General features: G+C 41.9%; 2 protein-coding genes across 2 annotated transcripts; one reads left to right on the top strand and one right to left on the bottom strand.

The window, feature by feature from the left end:
- The first annotated feature begins 6785 nt into the window (after positions 1 to 6785).
- fibina (fin bud initiation factor a) lies at positions 6786 to 9250 on the top strand. The gene has a single exon (XM_018666364.2). It carries the CDS (start codon positions 8076 to 8078, stop codon positions 8775 to 8777), a length of 702 nt encoding a protein of 233 aa, XP_018521880.1. The 5' UTR covers positions 6786 to 8075; the 3' UTR covers positions 8778 to 9250.
- Positions 9251 to 12227: 2977 nt separating this feature from the next.
- Positions 12228 to 15073, bottom strand: tmem276a (transmembrane protein 276a). Its single transcript, XM_018666361.2, has 4 exons — positions 14070 to 15073; positions 13529 to 13642; positions 13284 to 13421; positions 12228 to 13123 (listed from the first exon to the last, which is right to left on the bottom strand). Exons 1-4 carry the CDS (start codon positions 14470 to 14472, stop codon positions 12876 to 12878), a joined length of 903 nt encoding a protein of 300 aa, XP_018521877.1. The 5' UTR covers positions 14473 to 15073; the 3' UTR covers positions 12228 to 12875.
- Between the last annotated feature and the right edge of the window lie 124 nt (positions 15074 to 15197).

The raw sequence follows: 15197 nt of genomic DNA, 5'->3' as shown, positions 1-15197 counted from the left end.
TATTTGGTCTCTTCATATTTGTTTCTGTAACAATGTAAAATGGCAGACAGGCAGCCTCTGGGCCTATAACTGATATCATCTTCATGACTATCCAAGTTGAACTAAATCTGCTTATGGAACAAACTGGAGCACAGCAGAGAGCAGAAATTGTTTTCTTTTTTTCTCCCCCACTATTATCACAAACCACAAACCTTCTTGCCAGAGAGTCTTCATGTAACATATTGTTAAAAAGATTGTGTTTCTATGACAAAACCTGCTATTTGAGTTTTGTAGGATTTTCCCACTACTTTATAACTGTTTACTGCCACTGCTGCTCAGCCCTCACCTCTAACTGCTTCTAACTGCTTTTCCTTCCATGTCACGTTGGTTTACACTAGCCTTCATTTTTTACAGTGAAATCCAAACACGCCAGAAGAAACACGCAAAGATCTGGTTTGTTTTGAGCTCTAATGACAGATGCTTAATACTTTTATTATTTCCTGTGCTCTGTCTCACTCTTGGACGCCCACACCAAGATATTTCCTTTCACCTCTTTAACCAGCAGACGTTACATACTGGCCTAAAAAGCTGTGGTTTCACATGCTCAGCAATGTTGGGTCCTATAGAGAAAACAGCAGTGCTAAAATTAATTCAAGCATTTCTATCTTGTGGATTGGTAGGCGTTGTATGGTACTGGAAAACTTTTAAGGGGAGACTGAAGAAATATATTGGTGGGTCCATGCAAAACAAAAAAAAAGAGCATGAATAGCTAAAAACTACAGCCTCACAGTAAACAGTCACCTACTCTCCCAGTAGTTGAAGCCCTATTTAAAAAGTGGCAATAAGTGGCAATACAACAATGTTAAAATACTTCCACACAAGTGAAAGCCCTGCATTTGAAATCCTACTTAACTGGAAGCACAGAAGTATCAGCAGAATGTACAGGAGTAAAGTGCACATTATACTTAATATAACTTTCCTTTTTGGGGGGTGGGTGGGGGGTGGGGTGATTCTTTGGTGGAAAAGCTAACAACCCACAGCTAGACACTGCTGTTTTTGTGAGGGATCATAAGACAGAACTGCAGAACAGTTTTACCATCCTCTTACAATCATCACACTGTCAATCACTGCTGAGAAGGTAATGATACACACATGTTTTTACGATCATTGATTAAGCAGATGATCTTATCCAGTCACACACACACACGCACAAATACCTGTCTTTCATTAGCTATCAGGATACTCTTTGTCATAATGCATTGGCCAGCCCCTTACGCTAACCTTAACCATCACAAATAAATGCCCTAACCCGACCCTTATTCTAACCTGAACCTTAAAAGCAAGTCCTTACTCTCAAAGTTGTGAGGACCAGCCATGTCCTCTTAATGCCAAATGTCCTCACAGTGGTCGTTTAAAACCTGAATTTGTCCACACAACCACAGAGAGACATGTACATTAAGAGAGAGGCAAAGAACGTACATTACTCCTGGAGGGTCAACCCATTTTAACAGATCATAATCTTGTGGAACACAAAACTTGTATAACCTGACTGATTGAATTCAACACTCAAAACAACTGTTCAGGTTAAAAAGCACTGTCTAGTGAAAAATATGGCTTCAGCAGCTTTTTTCACATATGTGCCCCCTACAGAGAGAAAGATGTTCTGGTTCAGCATAAAATTTATTCTCCAGCTCAGCTGCCTGTAGCTGTACCAGTTGGATATTTTGCGCAGGGCACCATACTTAACCCTGTGGGTCTGTCTACCAATAAAACAGAAGCAGCGTTAGTCACATTTTGTGCAGAGCAGTTTTCCAGCTTCATATATCAGTGATTTTAACCACGCTCCCTCTTGTGCAGACTGCTGACATTAATTCTTGGTTTCTACAAGCGCCTCCAGCAGACTGATGTTATTCATACAGCACAGATTTACAGTACAGGTTAGGAAGGTAATCAGTGGGCCCACTGAGACTGTGGCCATAAATCCAACAGTGCTGGGGTGTAAAGAGGACAAGGAGCCAAGGATGACCAGCAGGGGATAGGAGTCACAACACTGACATCCACAAATCATCAGAGCACACAGATAGCTGAGTGCAGGAAACTGTTTCCAGCATTGTAGAACAAGCTCTTTGCTGTTCATTTGGATCTGTTAAAATGACAAAACACACAAACACATTTCCTGAAAATACCTCTCACTGATTTAATTCAAATTGTTATTTTTAAGTCATGCTAGCAGCGTAGCTCTAGGAATGGCACTGGCAGTCTGTTGGTCAGTCCACCATTTTGTACAGATATTCATGATCCCCAGAGGTTGAACCCTACTGACTTTGTTGATCCTCTATGCTACCATGAGGTTGACATTTAACGTTCTAAGTCAAATGTCTTGACAGCTAGTGGATGGCTTGTGATTTTTTTAATGAAAGTACAGCCTCACTGAGACACTGACAAGACTGTGGACTCTTGTCAAGTCTTATTAAGTTACTACTTTTTCAAAAATGCATCCCTGTTCGCAGGTTGTCAGCACATTTCACTGGGCTCCAGTTTTTACTGGCTTCTCTTATTAACTGCTGAAGTCCACTCCAAGATGAGTGTTAAGCATCTGGACTGACAGCACACCTGGAAAGCTTTGTTTAAATTATACGGAGCAAAAAAAAGAAGCTTTAACTTTTAATCAGTATATTCACTTATTTAAAATCATGACACTTACTTGTTGGTAAGCCATTTCAAGCCATAAAAGTGAATTAAAATAATAATAATACTTTTTCCCATTATGTTTTTCACACAGCAGCTGGCGAAGATAGCTGCACAGCAGTTACGGTGGTGAAATTCCTCATGGCTGCAGGTGAGAGAGGGGTGAGATCCAGATAAGACGTGTGAGCAGCAGCAGTGACAGATAAGTTGACCTGAGTAAAGCGCCCTGCACTGAGAAGCAGCAGCCTCAAATTACTTTGCAGAGCTGGATGGATGAAGGAACTGACACCTATACATGGGGTCAAGGTAAAACCTGCTATCAAACCTCCTGCAGCACCTGGAAAAAAACTGAGCCAGAGTCAGTTAGATTCACTCTACACAAATTAGACATAACCTACCATGGAAACTTAAATGTTTTATTAATTTCATTGCTATTAATATTGTTGCTATAGTTACTAGTTGTAGTAGTAGTATGAGAAGTGTCTGCACTGGCATATCTAACAATTCATGTCACAGGAAAAAACATTAGTATTTTTTATAATATGTTCCTAGTTTACATACATCTGTGCTTTTGTAAAACATAAATATTTATTTATCTTTCCACAGGCTGTTCCAAAGTAAATATCTGTGAGTTGATCCAACATCCAGCATCTTGTCCTCACATTATAAAATGTGATATATTACATCTGCTGGACCACCTTAACACATGTGCCTTGCTGGTTTATGTTTGTTGTTCTGCAGCACAAATTCATCTGTAAATAACATTAAGCAGTTTTTGTGTCAGTTCAGATGCTGGAGGTGAGAAAATGACACACCTCAAATTCCTGATAGGTCACTGTTGTGAGATCCTGGCAGCCATAGCGCTGAGTCTGATGAATGAATAGGTTTGCTTGGTCATCGATATCCTCAGTTTAAATGACAAATTGTGTATAAATTTGCTGAAAACTACAAACAGCCCTGGAAAAACCTGGGAACAGTGTGATCTGTTGAGACAGAGAACTTGAAATCATTAGTTCAACAGCAACAAAACATTTAATGCCATGTCCAAGTACTTGCTCAGGGGCAGGAAAAGGTTGCACAATTTGCATGCAGAGGAAGAAGACATCATGAGAGCAGACAACATAACACATGATAGTATAATGAGCAGCCTGGGCAACAGAATCCTGAGAAACAACTGTTCTTAACAGCTCCTCCTCGTTATCGTCAGTGGAGGAGCAGAGTCAGGGTCTCTGTTCCATTTAATAGCACTGGAAGGGGCACAATGGAAAAATCCACTCTCACTTTTGGATGAATCCGTTTTTAACCTTGAGTGGATTCATTATTTGATGCTCACACTTTCCAGAAGGTTTTTGACTTTATTTCTTTTAAACAATGGTGAGCGTGTGTCATCATTCAGCTGTTGTCTGTATGTGTAGGAAGGGGGAGCAAAAATATCTGTGATGGTGGTTATAATACTGTACTGTACTGTAGGTGAAAGATGGCACAAAATTATATGTCCTCTGGCAGCTCTGCATTGTGGTCTATTGAGGCCTCTGACAGTGGAATAATTATTTCCTCTGCTTCACTGAATTTCTCAACAAAAGCCTTTTCTCCTTTGAATTCGTAAAGACCAAGACCTGGTACTTACTTTGTTGGTAATCAATCTTAATTGCAGCTGAACTTGAAATGTCTTAATGAACTCATCTGTTCATATTCAGTACGTGAAGGTCACTGCCAAATAAGTGATGTGTCCTTACCAAGGTAAGGTTTATTTTTGGTGCAGACTGTGCCAACATGTGTCCATTTAAAGAACTTTATGTTTTGCCTCATAACATCTGGACTTAAAAGTAAAAGTATTTTTTCTTGTATCTTGTATTTTCTTGGGTTTTGCTGTGTGGAGTTCAGATGTTCTCCCTGTGCCTACGTGGGTTCCCTCCTGCTGCTCCTGCTTCCTCCCACAGTCCAAAGACATGCAGGTTATGTTAATTGGTGACTCTTAAATTGCCTGTAGGTATAAATGGTTGTTTCTCACACGTCTCTACATGTCAGCTCTGCGATAGACAGGTGACCTGCCCAGGGTGCTCCCCCCTCTCACCCAATGTCAGCTGGGATTGGCTCCAACCCCCTTCCCTCACGACCCTGGAAGGATAGGGGGTGCAGATAATGGATGGATGGATAGATGGATATTGCCTGCCAGGACACAGTTTCTAAAGGTTCTTTTAACATTAACTCACACATTGCTTGAATACACAGTACAATTACAATGTCAGCTCTGCAAAACCCTACAAAACTGAATGACATGATACATTTAACTCACCATAACATTGCAGTTAATTGGTTTGGCTCGCTTGAAATTTTGTAAAATTCATCCTCATCCAAACTCTAAATATTTCCAGGGAAGGATTTATTTACATGTTTTTTTTTCTCTTGTGCTGCTGGCTAAAAAACATTTCTCAGATCTAAGCAATTATCAAATCTAAATAATTATTTTGGTTGTGATGAGTGTGAGATCATTAAGAGTCAGTCTGTCTCTGCAGCCTCCCACACAGCACTCAGTCCTCCTTCTCCCTTGGATCAGCACTGAGAGGAAACCCATCACCACCATCTGAAAGGCATCTGTCCAAACGACAGTCCTCAGGCCTCCATGTACACATAAATACACACAGACAGATACACACACACACACACACACACACACACACACACACACAGAGAGACAAAGACAACATAATACAGTAGAGGATCAACAAGAACATCCCTCACTATTCCACTAAATTATATTTGTTGTTACATCTGTTGCTACATCTGCTTTCATGCAGTTTTGCCCTGCAGTGCCCCTGCTCTGCCTTGGCGAGCTGGTCAGTTTACTTTATCAGTGTTTATGTAGAGAGACACTGTATTTATTCAGGTGGGTGACTTATGAAGAAACAGAGAAAGCCTGCGTGTAGGGAAGCCTCAAGCTGTCTCTGCTTGTGTCGTTCATTCAGCAGTAGTTTTCAAACAAACAGCTCTGTTTTCTAAAAAGCTCTTCGCTAGTGTCTCAAAGTTAGAGGGATAAATACAAAACACATGTATCCACTGTGTTTCCCACATTTGTTCTAAGGTGCAATTGTTTAATATTTCCCAAACTTCATAAGTGACTGTTATGACTGCACTATTGTACTGCTACAGATGCTGTGACACTGACTTTTTTTTTTTTTTTAACTGTTGCCCCCTTGGTGACCCCTTTAAAATCCCTCATGAACTACTGTTGAGTCATGACTCAGACTTTAGAGTCCCAGAGATTTAACTAAGTCAGCAGAGAGAATATTGGGTTCAGTTCAAGGTCCAGGGTAATAAAAAAATCTAACTTTTACATGAACAATACATCAAATGCTGTGCCTAATGTGAAAGGGGTTGTTCACCGTGATGAACCCACAGAGAATTAGCACCAGACTCTGCAGATCCTCTCGGCTCTAAGGAATGTTTAAACTCCTTTCAGCCCATTGTTTTTGTTTCACAACTTTATTCTTTTGTTTCAGTCTTGCAGCTCTCATCAAGCAGCTGTTTTAGCCAAAAAAGCTCTGATAAACTCATTGTGTGCTACATGTCCAGCACCAAACAGACAGAGACAAACAAATGTAGCAACTGGCTGGTGGGCACGGAGGAGCCTTTTTTCATATTGGGGAAGATATGCATTACCCTCAGGAGCTGGTGGAGACCAAAAACAGAGCTAAAAGGAGAGCGGATATTGGAATTTCATTCATTAAGTGGACAGAACCACAATTCCAGATGAGTGCTGATGTTATTTGGTGTCCGCTGGGTGTTTAAGCAGTTGTTGTCGGTCTATGTCAGTGCCCTCAAATGGCCACGAAAAATATCATTGCTTTAAATACAGCTCTGAGCGTTTTCAAAGCAGCCTGTCTCCCAGGTACAGAGTTGTCCTTGTTGGCGTTTCTGTTTTTTGATTCTTTGATCCCAGCTTAGATTTTTGCCTGCCTGCTTGAACTCTTCTCAGTTTGTTTGCTGCTGCTGAGTGTTTACCTTTTGCCAACCTGTATCCTCTCTATTGACTAAGTAAATCCTGCTTTTATCCCTCTGCTCTAAAGCAGCTGTGATCAACTGGGGAAGGTGAAGGAAGGAACATACACAGCAACTCCAGCCAACAGTAATGTGATTTATTTTTTTTGTATTTTCCATTCTTCCACATTTTGTTTATTGAATAATAAGGACTGTTATATATCGTTTTTGAAAAATCTGTGTTTTTTTTCATCTGCACCATATTTTCTAGCAACAACAACTCAAACTCCAGATGCAGTATGGAATATGAATGGATGGATCAAACAGAGGACAAAACCAGCCCTGTGTTTACAGCTCGCCATATGTTTCCAGTTTGTGTGAGTACTGCTGACATGCTGAGAGCCGTATCTGAGACCACCTAGTGATGATATAATTATCCGAGACAGGATGTGCAGTAGAGGGGATCAGAGCCCAGGGGACTCTCCCTCGATGCAGTAATGTAATCACCTGACTGAAGTCATCAGAGGGAGATCTAACTACTCTACTCTGACTCTCACAGTCTGAGAAAGCAACAAAAATAGAAAGACGTCTACATTCTTTTAAGATTCACTAAATCTGTTGTGCTTAACTTAAATATCCAAACCTTATTCTTACTGTGTATTCTGAGGCCTTTTTTATGTATGAATGTATTCAGACAGGGCTTCAATATTTAATAATTAGTCCCTCGCATTCAAAGATCTTGGTTGTATTATGTAAAAATCAGGACTTTTAAAGGAAACATAACAATATTTCATTTTAAAGAAAATTTCAAGTTATATATCGTTTTAATGGTCAGCGTTTGGACCTTGAGAGACCTGTACTTTGGCCTATGAAGGCTTCCGTTGGACTTGCCTACCAGGACTTGAGACTTCTTTGGATTTCTTCCAAAATACTTACATTTGTCTTGTTGTTTTCATGCACTAATTGATTTCTTCTTCTTCTTCTTCTTTCTTTTTTTTGGGAAAAAAAACCTAAGAAATGTTTCTTGTTATGGAAACACAAGAACAAAAGGGAAAATGCAGTTTGAGCTGCTGATGATCTGCACACAACAAGATTAACACCTAATTACCTAATAAACAGATGTTTTATTGAGGACTCCCATTAAATAACAACTAGGCTAAATAAATAAAATTATATATAATTATAATTACTAATGCTATAAAATAAACAACATTGAAATAAAACAGTCTCTGCTCTAATATATTAATAAGATGGGGTATTAATAGTATAACAGTATAAACTTGGTCACATTGTTTCGTGTGACTTTTGCTTGAAAGCAGCCTCGTGGCTCTGCACTGACACAGTGTGGTTGCAGTAACCGGGGGCCACCGGGGGCCCTCTCCACTTTAACAGGCGGTCTGTGCCTTTTAGGTGACGGGGAGCCGTGTAACATGAGTCGGGATGAAAACTGTGCGCCGGATCCTTCTGCCAGTGCAGATGCTGGTAAGAGAGAGAGGAGGTGCATGATGGATCCCGTCCCACTGCTGCTCATCATAGTCACATCTTTACCATTTTGCTCGGCAGTCTACGAAGGGCCCCTCCAACCGGAGATCTCTAATGGCACCTTCCATCACTTCTTTGTCCCGGACGGGGATTACGACGAGACCGAGGACCCGGAACAGTGCCAGATGCTGTTTAAATTCTCGGATGTGTATCCATGTGGGGCCTCCGAGGAACGCGACTCCGTGGTGCGAGACGACTTCATCATCACCAAGCTGCAGGCGGAGGACTCGGCGCGGCTGCTGGAGAGCATCGGCCGGACTGTGGCGCACGACCTGGACGGAGAGGACAGCTACGGCAAGTTCCTCCAGCGGGAGATCTCCCAGATCGGCGAGGCTTTTTCAAACGTGGACAAGTCTCTGCTGGAGCTGGAGGTGAAGTTTAAACAAAGTCAAGAAACCGAGCTGAGAGAGGAGCAACAGTTGAACGGCTATGTAGTGAAGCAAGTGAGTGACATCAGGGACGCTCTGAGGGAGACTACGGACATCTCTCTGGGACTTAAAGATAAACACGAGCTGCTTACTCTCATTATCCGCAGCCATGGCACCAGACTGAGCCGCCTGAAGACCGAGTATCTTAATTTTGGCTCATAGGGGCTTCATGTGTGTATAACTGTGTCTCTGTGTGTGTGTGTGTGTGTGAGAGAGAGAGAGAGAGAGAGAGAGAGAGAGTAAGGACCCTCCAGTTCAACAAACAACTGGAAAGTTCATTGTGGCTTATGAATATCCCTCATAAGTATTTGAATATCTCTGACCTTTTGGTTATTCCCATTCCTTGGAACTTGTGTCATTAAAGGGAGCTCTAACAAAAACATCAACACATTCCTCTGAGTCAGGAAGGAAAAAGGAAATGTGAACATAAATTATGTCTGCGAGGAACCCTCTGTGCCACTTCTGAGGAGGAATTTTATCCAGTAGAAAGTTATGAAAATAAAAGTCGTCCAGTTGGATTTATAGGCTTCTGGATCAGTAAAACGACCAAACTTTCTGTCTGTACGGTTCAAAATATGATGTTTACAATTTTAGGTTATTATAACTGATTAAATAAAAGCTTAATTTTCATCATACATCTTAATTATGTCTTTTTATTTCAAGCAAGACATGATATTCTTCACTGTCTTCTGCGGTTAAATCAGTAATTTTGGTTTTCATGTAAAATTTGTGTGTTTTCTGTTGCATATTTGTCCTGAGACGCACAATAGTCATGCAGTGTTGTATTATAAAACCACCTCCATCCTTTGAAGTTTGAGATTTACATAAACATAACTCCTTTTGAAATCTGAACTTTTGGTTTTCTCAGTGGAAAGCGACCCCCCCCAGCACGTCTTTTACGTCACCATGTTTTATCTTTGGCACTGCAACTACAAGTGGCAGACCCAACTGTCCCCTCAAGTGGCCGTGGTTAATTGGCGTCTGAAGTCTGTCAGTGCCTCCCACTTCCATCTGGAAGTCATCTACTACAGTATGAAATATGTTTGTCCGAGGGCAGCCGCTGTCGTTATTATCTGTTCTTCTGTCGGTCACAGTCTATTGAGTTTGTGGTTGATATGAAATGTTTGTGTTGAAACTCAGAGTTGTGTTGGATGATGTCGTCCTTCTAAAAATAGACTTACAGATTACAAGCAGCTTGTTTAAATCTCTATTAGACGCTACCATTTTGTGTTGATGTAAAGCATCTCACACTGTTTATGGGAGGAAAGAAGTTTTGAATTCCTGAAAGGAGTTCACTCTGACCTCCAGGGTCACACACACTGTAATAATCTAATAATCTACTGGGTTTTAATTTGCAGTGCCTTGAATTTAATATCTTGAATGCCTTTGGTCGTCTGTGTATTCTCTGTGTCTTTAACTACTGTTAAAAACACTCTTGTTCGAGCCAAACTCTGCATCAACCACAAAGTAACTGCCATAAGTGTGCCCACATTTTTTTACAGAGATAATGTCTGTGCAGATGTGAGGGAGCCAGATGGACAGCCATGGGCGCAACTGGGTGTGATTTCCTCTGTCTGGTTTTCCTCACAGTCCAGCTTCCCCTGGGGGACCCCCCTTTTTAAAAACAGCTCTCTGCGGCTCGGCACAGCACTGAGCAGCAGGAGAAACCCTATATGTCTATATGGCTCTTAATTTCCAGAGGCACTGCATGGGGCTCAGAAGATTTGATTAAAAGATTTGGTTGAAATTTCCGCTGTGTGAGTAAAGGTAGAACGGGTCATGAAAGCTCTCATAAACAACCTGCCCATCATACTTAATTTGTCTTTTTTGGCCCAAATCATTAATTCCACCTATAGCAAAATATTTTTTCTGTAGAGTTAGTTTCAGGTCCTTGATGCTTAGAGGCAGGAAGGCCTGAGTGTTGAGCCTGCTGTTAGAAGAATGTATTCTCTTCTCTGACTTATCTTGAGGACAAACAAAGAAAGGTCAGGAATGCAGACCAGAGCTGACCTGAGGACACACTGATCCCTCTCCATGCAGAGCACAAAGCCCCAAAACCACATGCCTCTGTAGTGTTGGTATTATTAGAACGAATGAGAGCGATCTGAATACTACAACAGCAACTAGTCCTGATATAATTATCACTGCAGTGAATACTACTTTACAACTACCCCCACTGCCAATAGTATTACCATCCTTAAGCTACATCTGCCTCTGAAACATTTTCTGAGTCTTTGTTTGAATTTAAAGACAGAAGTTGGTCATTGTTCCTACTTGAATAAAAATAGAATGAATTTGACAGAATAATGCTGATGATATACCTGATTTCTCCTGAGGTTTTAACCATATCTAATAATCTTCATCAGCAGGCCAACTCTGTGACAGCTGAGAAAACTTCCATGGAGCAAAGTTCATCCTCTGATGAAGACCATGAGATGGGACCGAAAGCTATGGAAAAAACTAGTATGTGGACACTGAGGTAAGATTAGTTTGTCATACTGCTCTTTTCAAGGTTGAACTTTCATGGTGAGTGTCGATTGACAAAACAGAATAGAAGCAGACTAACAGACAGTCTAATGTGCACTCAGACACAGCGGCATAAATGTATCTTTTTCTTTAGTAAAAGTAGAAATATCACAGTTGCTGAATTCATAATTGAACACTATAGTCTCATACTATAACTTGGCCGGAAGATGCTGAGAAATTAGCCTACCTACCAATGTTTTTTAATGCAGTGGGCACATATAGAACATGTAGGATTATGTGTCACTGTTACCAGAGAGAGTTCAGTTCAATGCAGCAACTATAAAACACTAAAAAGGAACCATTCTTTACAATGAAAATACATTTTATATTTACATTTTAAAAACATCATTGTAATGTTTTTTTTCCTGTGCACCCCTTTACTTAAGTAAAGCTGCAGCTACATATAATAACTCTCCAAAAAGAATAATTTGAGCAATACAGTAGTAAAGAGGCAATACTGAGGAGAGGAGAAACCTCAGGAAACCTCAGTGAAGCCAGCAATTCAATTAGATGTCAAAAGACCTAATTTTCTCATAGTTGTTCTCTCAAGTTGTGGGAAAGTAATTACAGCTCACTGTCACTGGAATGCATGTTGTCAATGGAAAACATAAAACCTGTTGAATCAGTCAGTCAGGATACAAATGCAAATCTGTGCAGCTGTCAGTATGTTTTATGATCCGAGAGCTTTTGGTGTAGTTATCTGAATTTTCTGCTTTTTATGGATCTTTGGTGTTTATAAAAGGAGGGTTGTTTCACTGTAACGCACAGCAGACACTTACTTCACTTTTTCTGTTCTGTTTTATTTGGATCTTTTTATTTTTGTCAGTTTTGTCACTCAGTTGGTCACTGACTCAGGCTTTGGCCACGAACATTTAAATGTTGAAGTGGTTGCATAAAACAGACGCCCGTAACACTAACAGAAATATAAACAGCTGCTTTTTTAAAAAGTGATGCAGTAAAAGTTCTGACTCCATTAGCAGGCCTCTCTCTCTGCTGGTATACCAATGAACTCATGTCATAATGCAAGGGGAAAGACAACCACAAACAAGTTTAAATGATGTCTGTTCAGTGTTACACAAGACGAAATTACTTTTGCATGGTTGTTTTATTTTTCAAAAATATTTTGATGGGGTAGGACCTCAAGAACAACAAAACATTTCCCTCAAACACAGTTTGGTCTTAATGCTCATATTTTTCCTTGGATAAACACAAATGCATCTGCATACATACAATTTAAAAAGTACATGTACATATCTTGTTTTGAATGGGTACATAATGATACACAGTTGCCCTTTGAAATGTGACAGTACACATCCATAGTTTGATCAAGACAGATTTCAAAGTTGTGCTATGGGTCTTCTGCCAGTGTTTCTTTTTCTCTTTTTTTCTTCTCAAACTAGCAGATTGTACAGGAAGAAAATTTGTATAACTATTCTCCTCTTGAAGAGCAAGCAATAACACTGAACAGTTCATTCATAAAGATGGACGGAAAAAAAGCACCAGAGGAACTGAAATCGTCTTCAGTCAAATGTCACCTCTTTTTCATGTCATTTTCATGTGAGTGAGAGCCAGTGTCCTGTGCTTTCTCTGTGCCATGTGAAGGCTCTCTCTCTCTCTCTCTCTCTCTCCCTCTCTCTTTCTCTGCTCTGAGTCCCTGGGTAAAACTGTCTGTGGAACAGGGGCTCGTCAGCGTTTCAGGATGAGACAGGTGTCTGTTAGATGTGCGGCGGCCTGTCAGACGCAGCCGTTCTCCTGCCTGGGCTTGTGCACCACAGGGGTGTGTGGAGGGTAGAGGGAAGGAGCGAGTGTGCACAGGAAACCGGCCAGCAATGTGAGGCCCAGTCCACCCCACGCACAAAACATGGACCAGCCATAACCGTGACTGATGTCCTCCGGTATGCCAAACATGTAGCGAGGATAGCGGGACAGTTCAAAGTTGATCCCAGCCACACATGTGCAAAGAGAGATTATGCAGCATGTCCCTGCCAGAGAGGGAGGGAGGAAAAAAACAGTCAGACATGACAGCAACCCAATTTCATCTCCTCTAATGCATCACCTCACCAACCTCTCTCATTGATAAAGACCCTTACTGCCCCTCTGTGGTGATTCAGGGTAGTGCTCTTTATGTAAAGTGCATCTTACCTCCCATGAGGAAGAGAAGTCCAGCGACATACTGCATCAGATCATGCTCCTTACAGCAGCCCAGCACGCCTATGATCCAGCCGAACAGGATGATGGATATGGCCATACCTATGAAGCTGGCGGTCATCCTCTGGAGGTCTGCACAGCATCCAGAGGAACAAGACAGCGTTTACAACTTTTCTCCTCATGAATTCATCAGATTATGAAATAAATAAATAAATAAATAAAGCGTTTTGGGAACTCACGGAGCGCGTGCCACTCATCCTGCCTTATTGTCTTCGTCAGGTTGATTGGCAGATTTCTGGGGAGCGCTGATGAGGAGTAGTAGTATTTTATTGGCGTGCAGCGCGGAACCAATCCTGTGGATGTAAACAACACAAAGAGGATGCCGCTGCTGAGATGAGATGAAGAGGATATCACAAGGCTCTCTGCTGCCACCCCCACCCCCTCCCAAAAAAAAAAGCTACTACCCCCCCCTCCACCACCACCCACCCATCCACCCACACCATTGTAGAGTAGCTTATTGTACGCATCTCGAGGCTTCTGTTACTACAGCTTGCCCCTTTGTGCCGGGAAAATAACACTGCACGTCGATCGCATTGTAACTGTACTCGGTGTTGTGCTGCGTAGGCCTTGAGGGTCTGTGCGCAGCAGCAGCACCTTGGATAGCGCATTCGTGCACAAAGTACTTAGGGATAGCGCCTCGCAGAACAGAAACGTTCAAAATAAACACATTAGATCTCTAAAAAATATGACCCCCACCACCACCACCCTATAAAAACAAACCTTTAAAGATCAAATCCTCTGTCTCCAAGTCAAATCCCTCTCGATGGCACTTTCTCCACAGCCCAGTGATGGTGGAGTTGAATTGCCGACTGCAGAGGGACTCCATGGCCGGGGCAGGAGGCAAGAAGTGCCGCTTGGCCCGCAGCAGCATTTCGCCGCTGACACTGGAGCCCTTCCTCTCCACATTTTTCTCCTTTGGCAACATGCGAAGCGGGAGGTTGTTGTTGGAGATGTAAATGTAGCCGGGGTCGTTTCTTTTGTTTGAATAATTCTTGCAGCGCTCCCGGTGCCTCCTCGCGTCAGTCTCGTACCAGTAGTCAGTGCTGATCGCCACAGCTATCAGCCCCAGAGCGCAAAACGCCAAAAAGAGACCTGCCACGGTTAAAGTCCTCATAGCAGCCATGTTCCATGCGTAATATCTCGCCTCGGTGCCGTGATAATTCCACGGGACAGCAGGATTCCTGCTCCTGGCTGCTGCTGCTGCTGCTGTCAGTGTCTGAGGTGGGGAGGAAATTCAGCAACACAAGGGAATCTGAAACGCAGAGAAATCCCCCCCGAAGTCTTCATTTCTCTGATTTGTCAACCATCGCCGAAAGGAGCCAAATTCCGAGGCGGAGGATAAATAAATTTGGGCCTCGACGATCTATTTTGGTTGTCTCCTCTATGCCTCTGAACTCAGTCTAGCCTAGATACTGGCCAGTCCAACATTTCTTTTCCAGTAGATGGAGACAGAGCAAATATTTGAAAGCACAACAAGCCCCAGGCCTGCACTTACTGTACTGTGGATGATCTGCAGGAAAAGACTGCCGAAGTTTGACATAGTCCTACTAGAGGAAGTAAACCCCCCACTCAGTTTTTTTTTTTTAAATAGACCACCTCCTGTATCACCTCAGCTGCTGTTGTCTCGTGTTCAGTTATGAAACACTGAGAGACAGAGCAGATTAAACCCCACATAGGGCCTCATCTTCTCTCTCTTGTGTGCAGGAAACTGTTTCATCACATCCAACAGATTGCTTCTGGTAACTTTCCATCTCAAACAGAGCCAAACATATTAAAACTGACAGCCTCACACTGATCATCTCATGTGAAAAGGTGCTTGTGTAACCACAATCAAACAGCATCTTGTAG

Source organism: Lates calcarifer, linkage group LG10, assembly GCF_001640805.2.
Source record: "Lates calcarifer isolate ASB-BC8 linkage group LG10, TLL_Latcal_v3, whole genome shotgun sequence".
NCBI classification, from domain to species: domain Eukaryota; kingdom Metazoa; phylum Chordata; class Actinopteri; family Centropomidae; genus Lates; species Lates calcarifer.
Note: the sequence above shows the minus strand (reverse complement) of the source record. Positions and strands in the feature narration are given on the sequence as shown.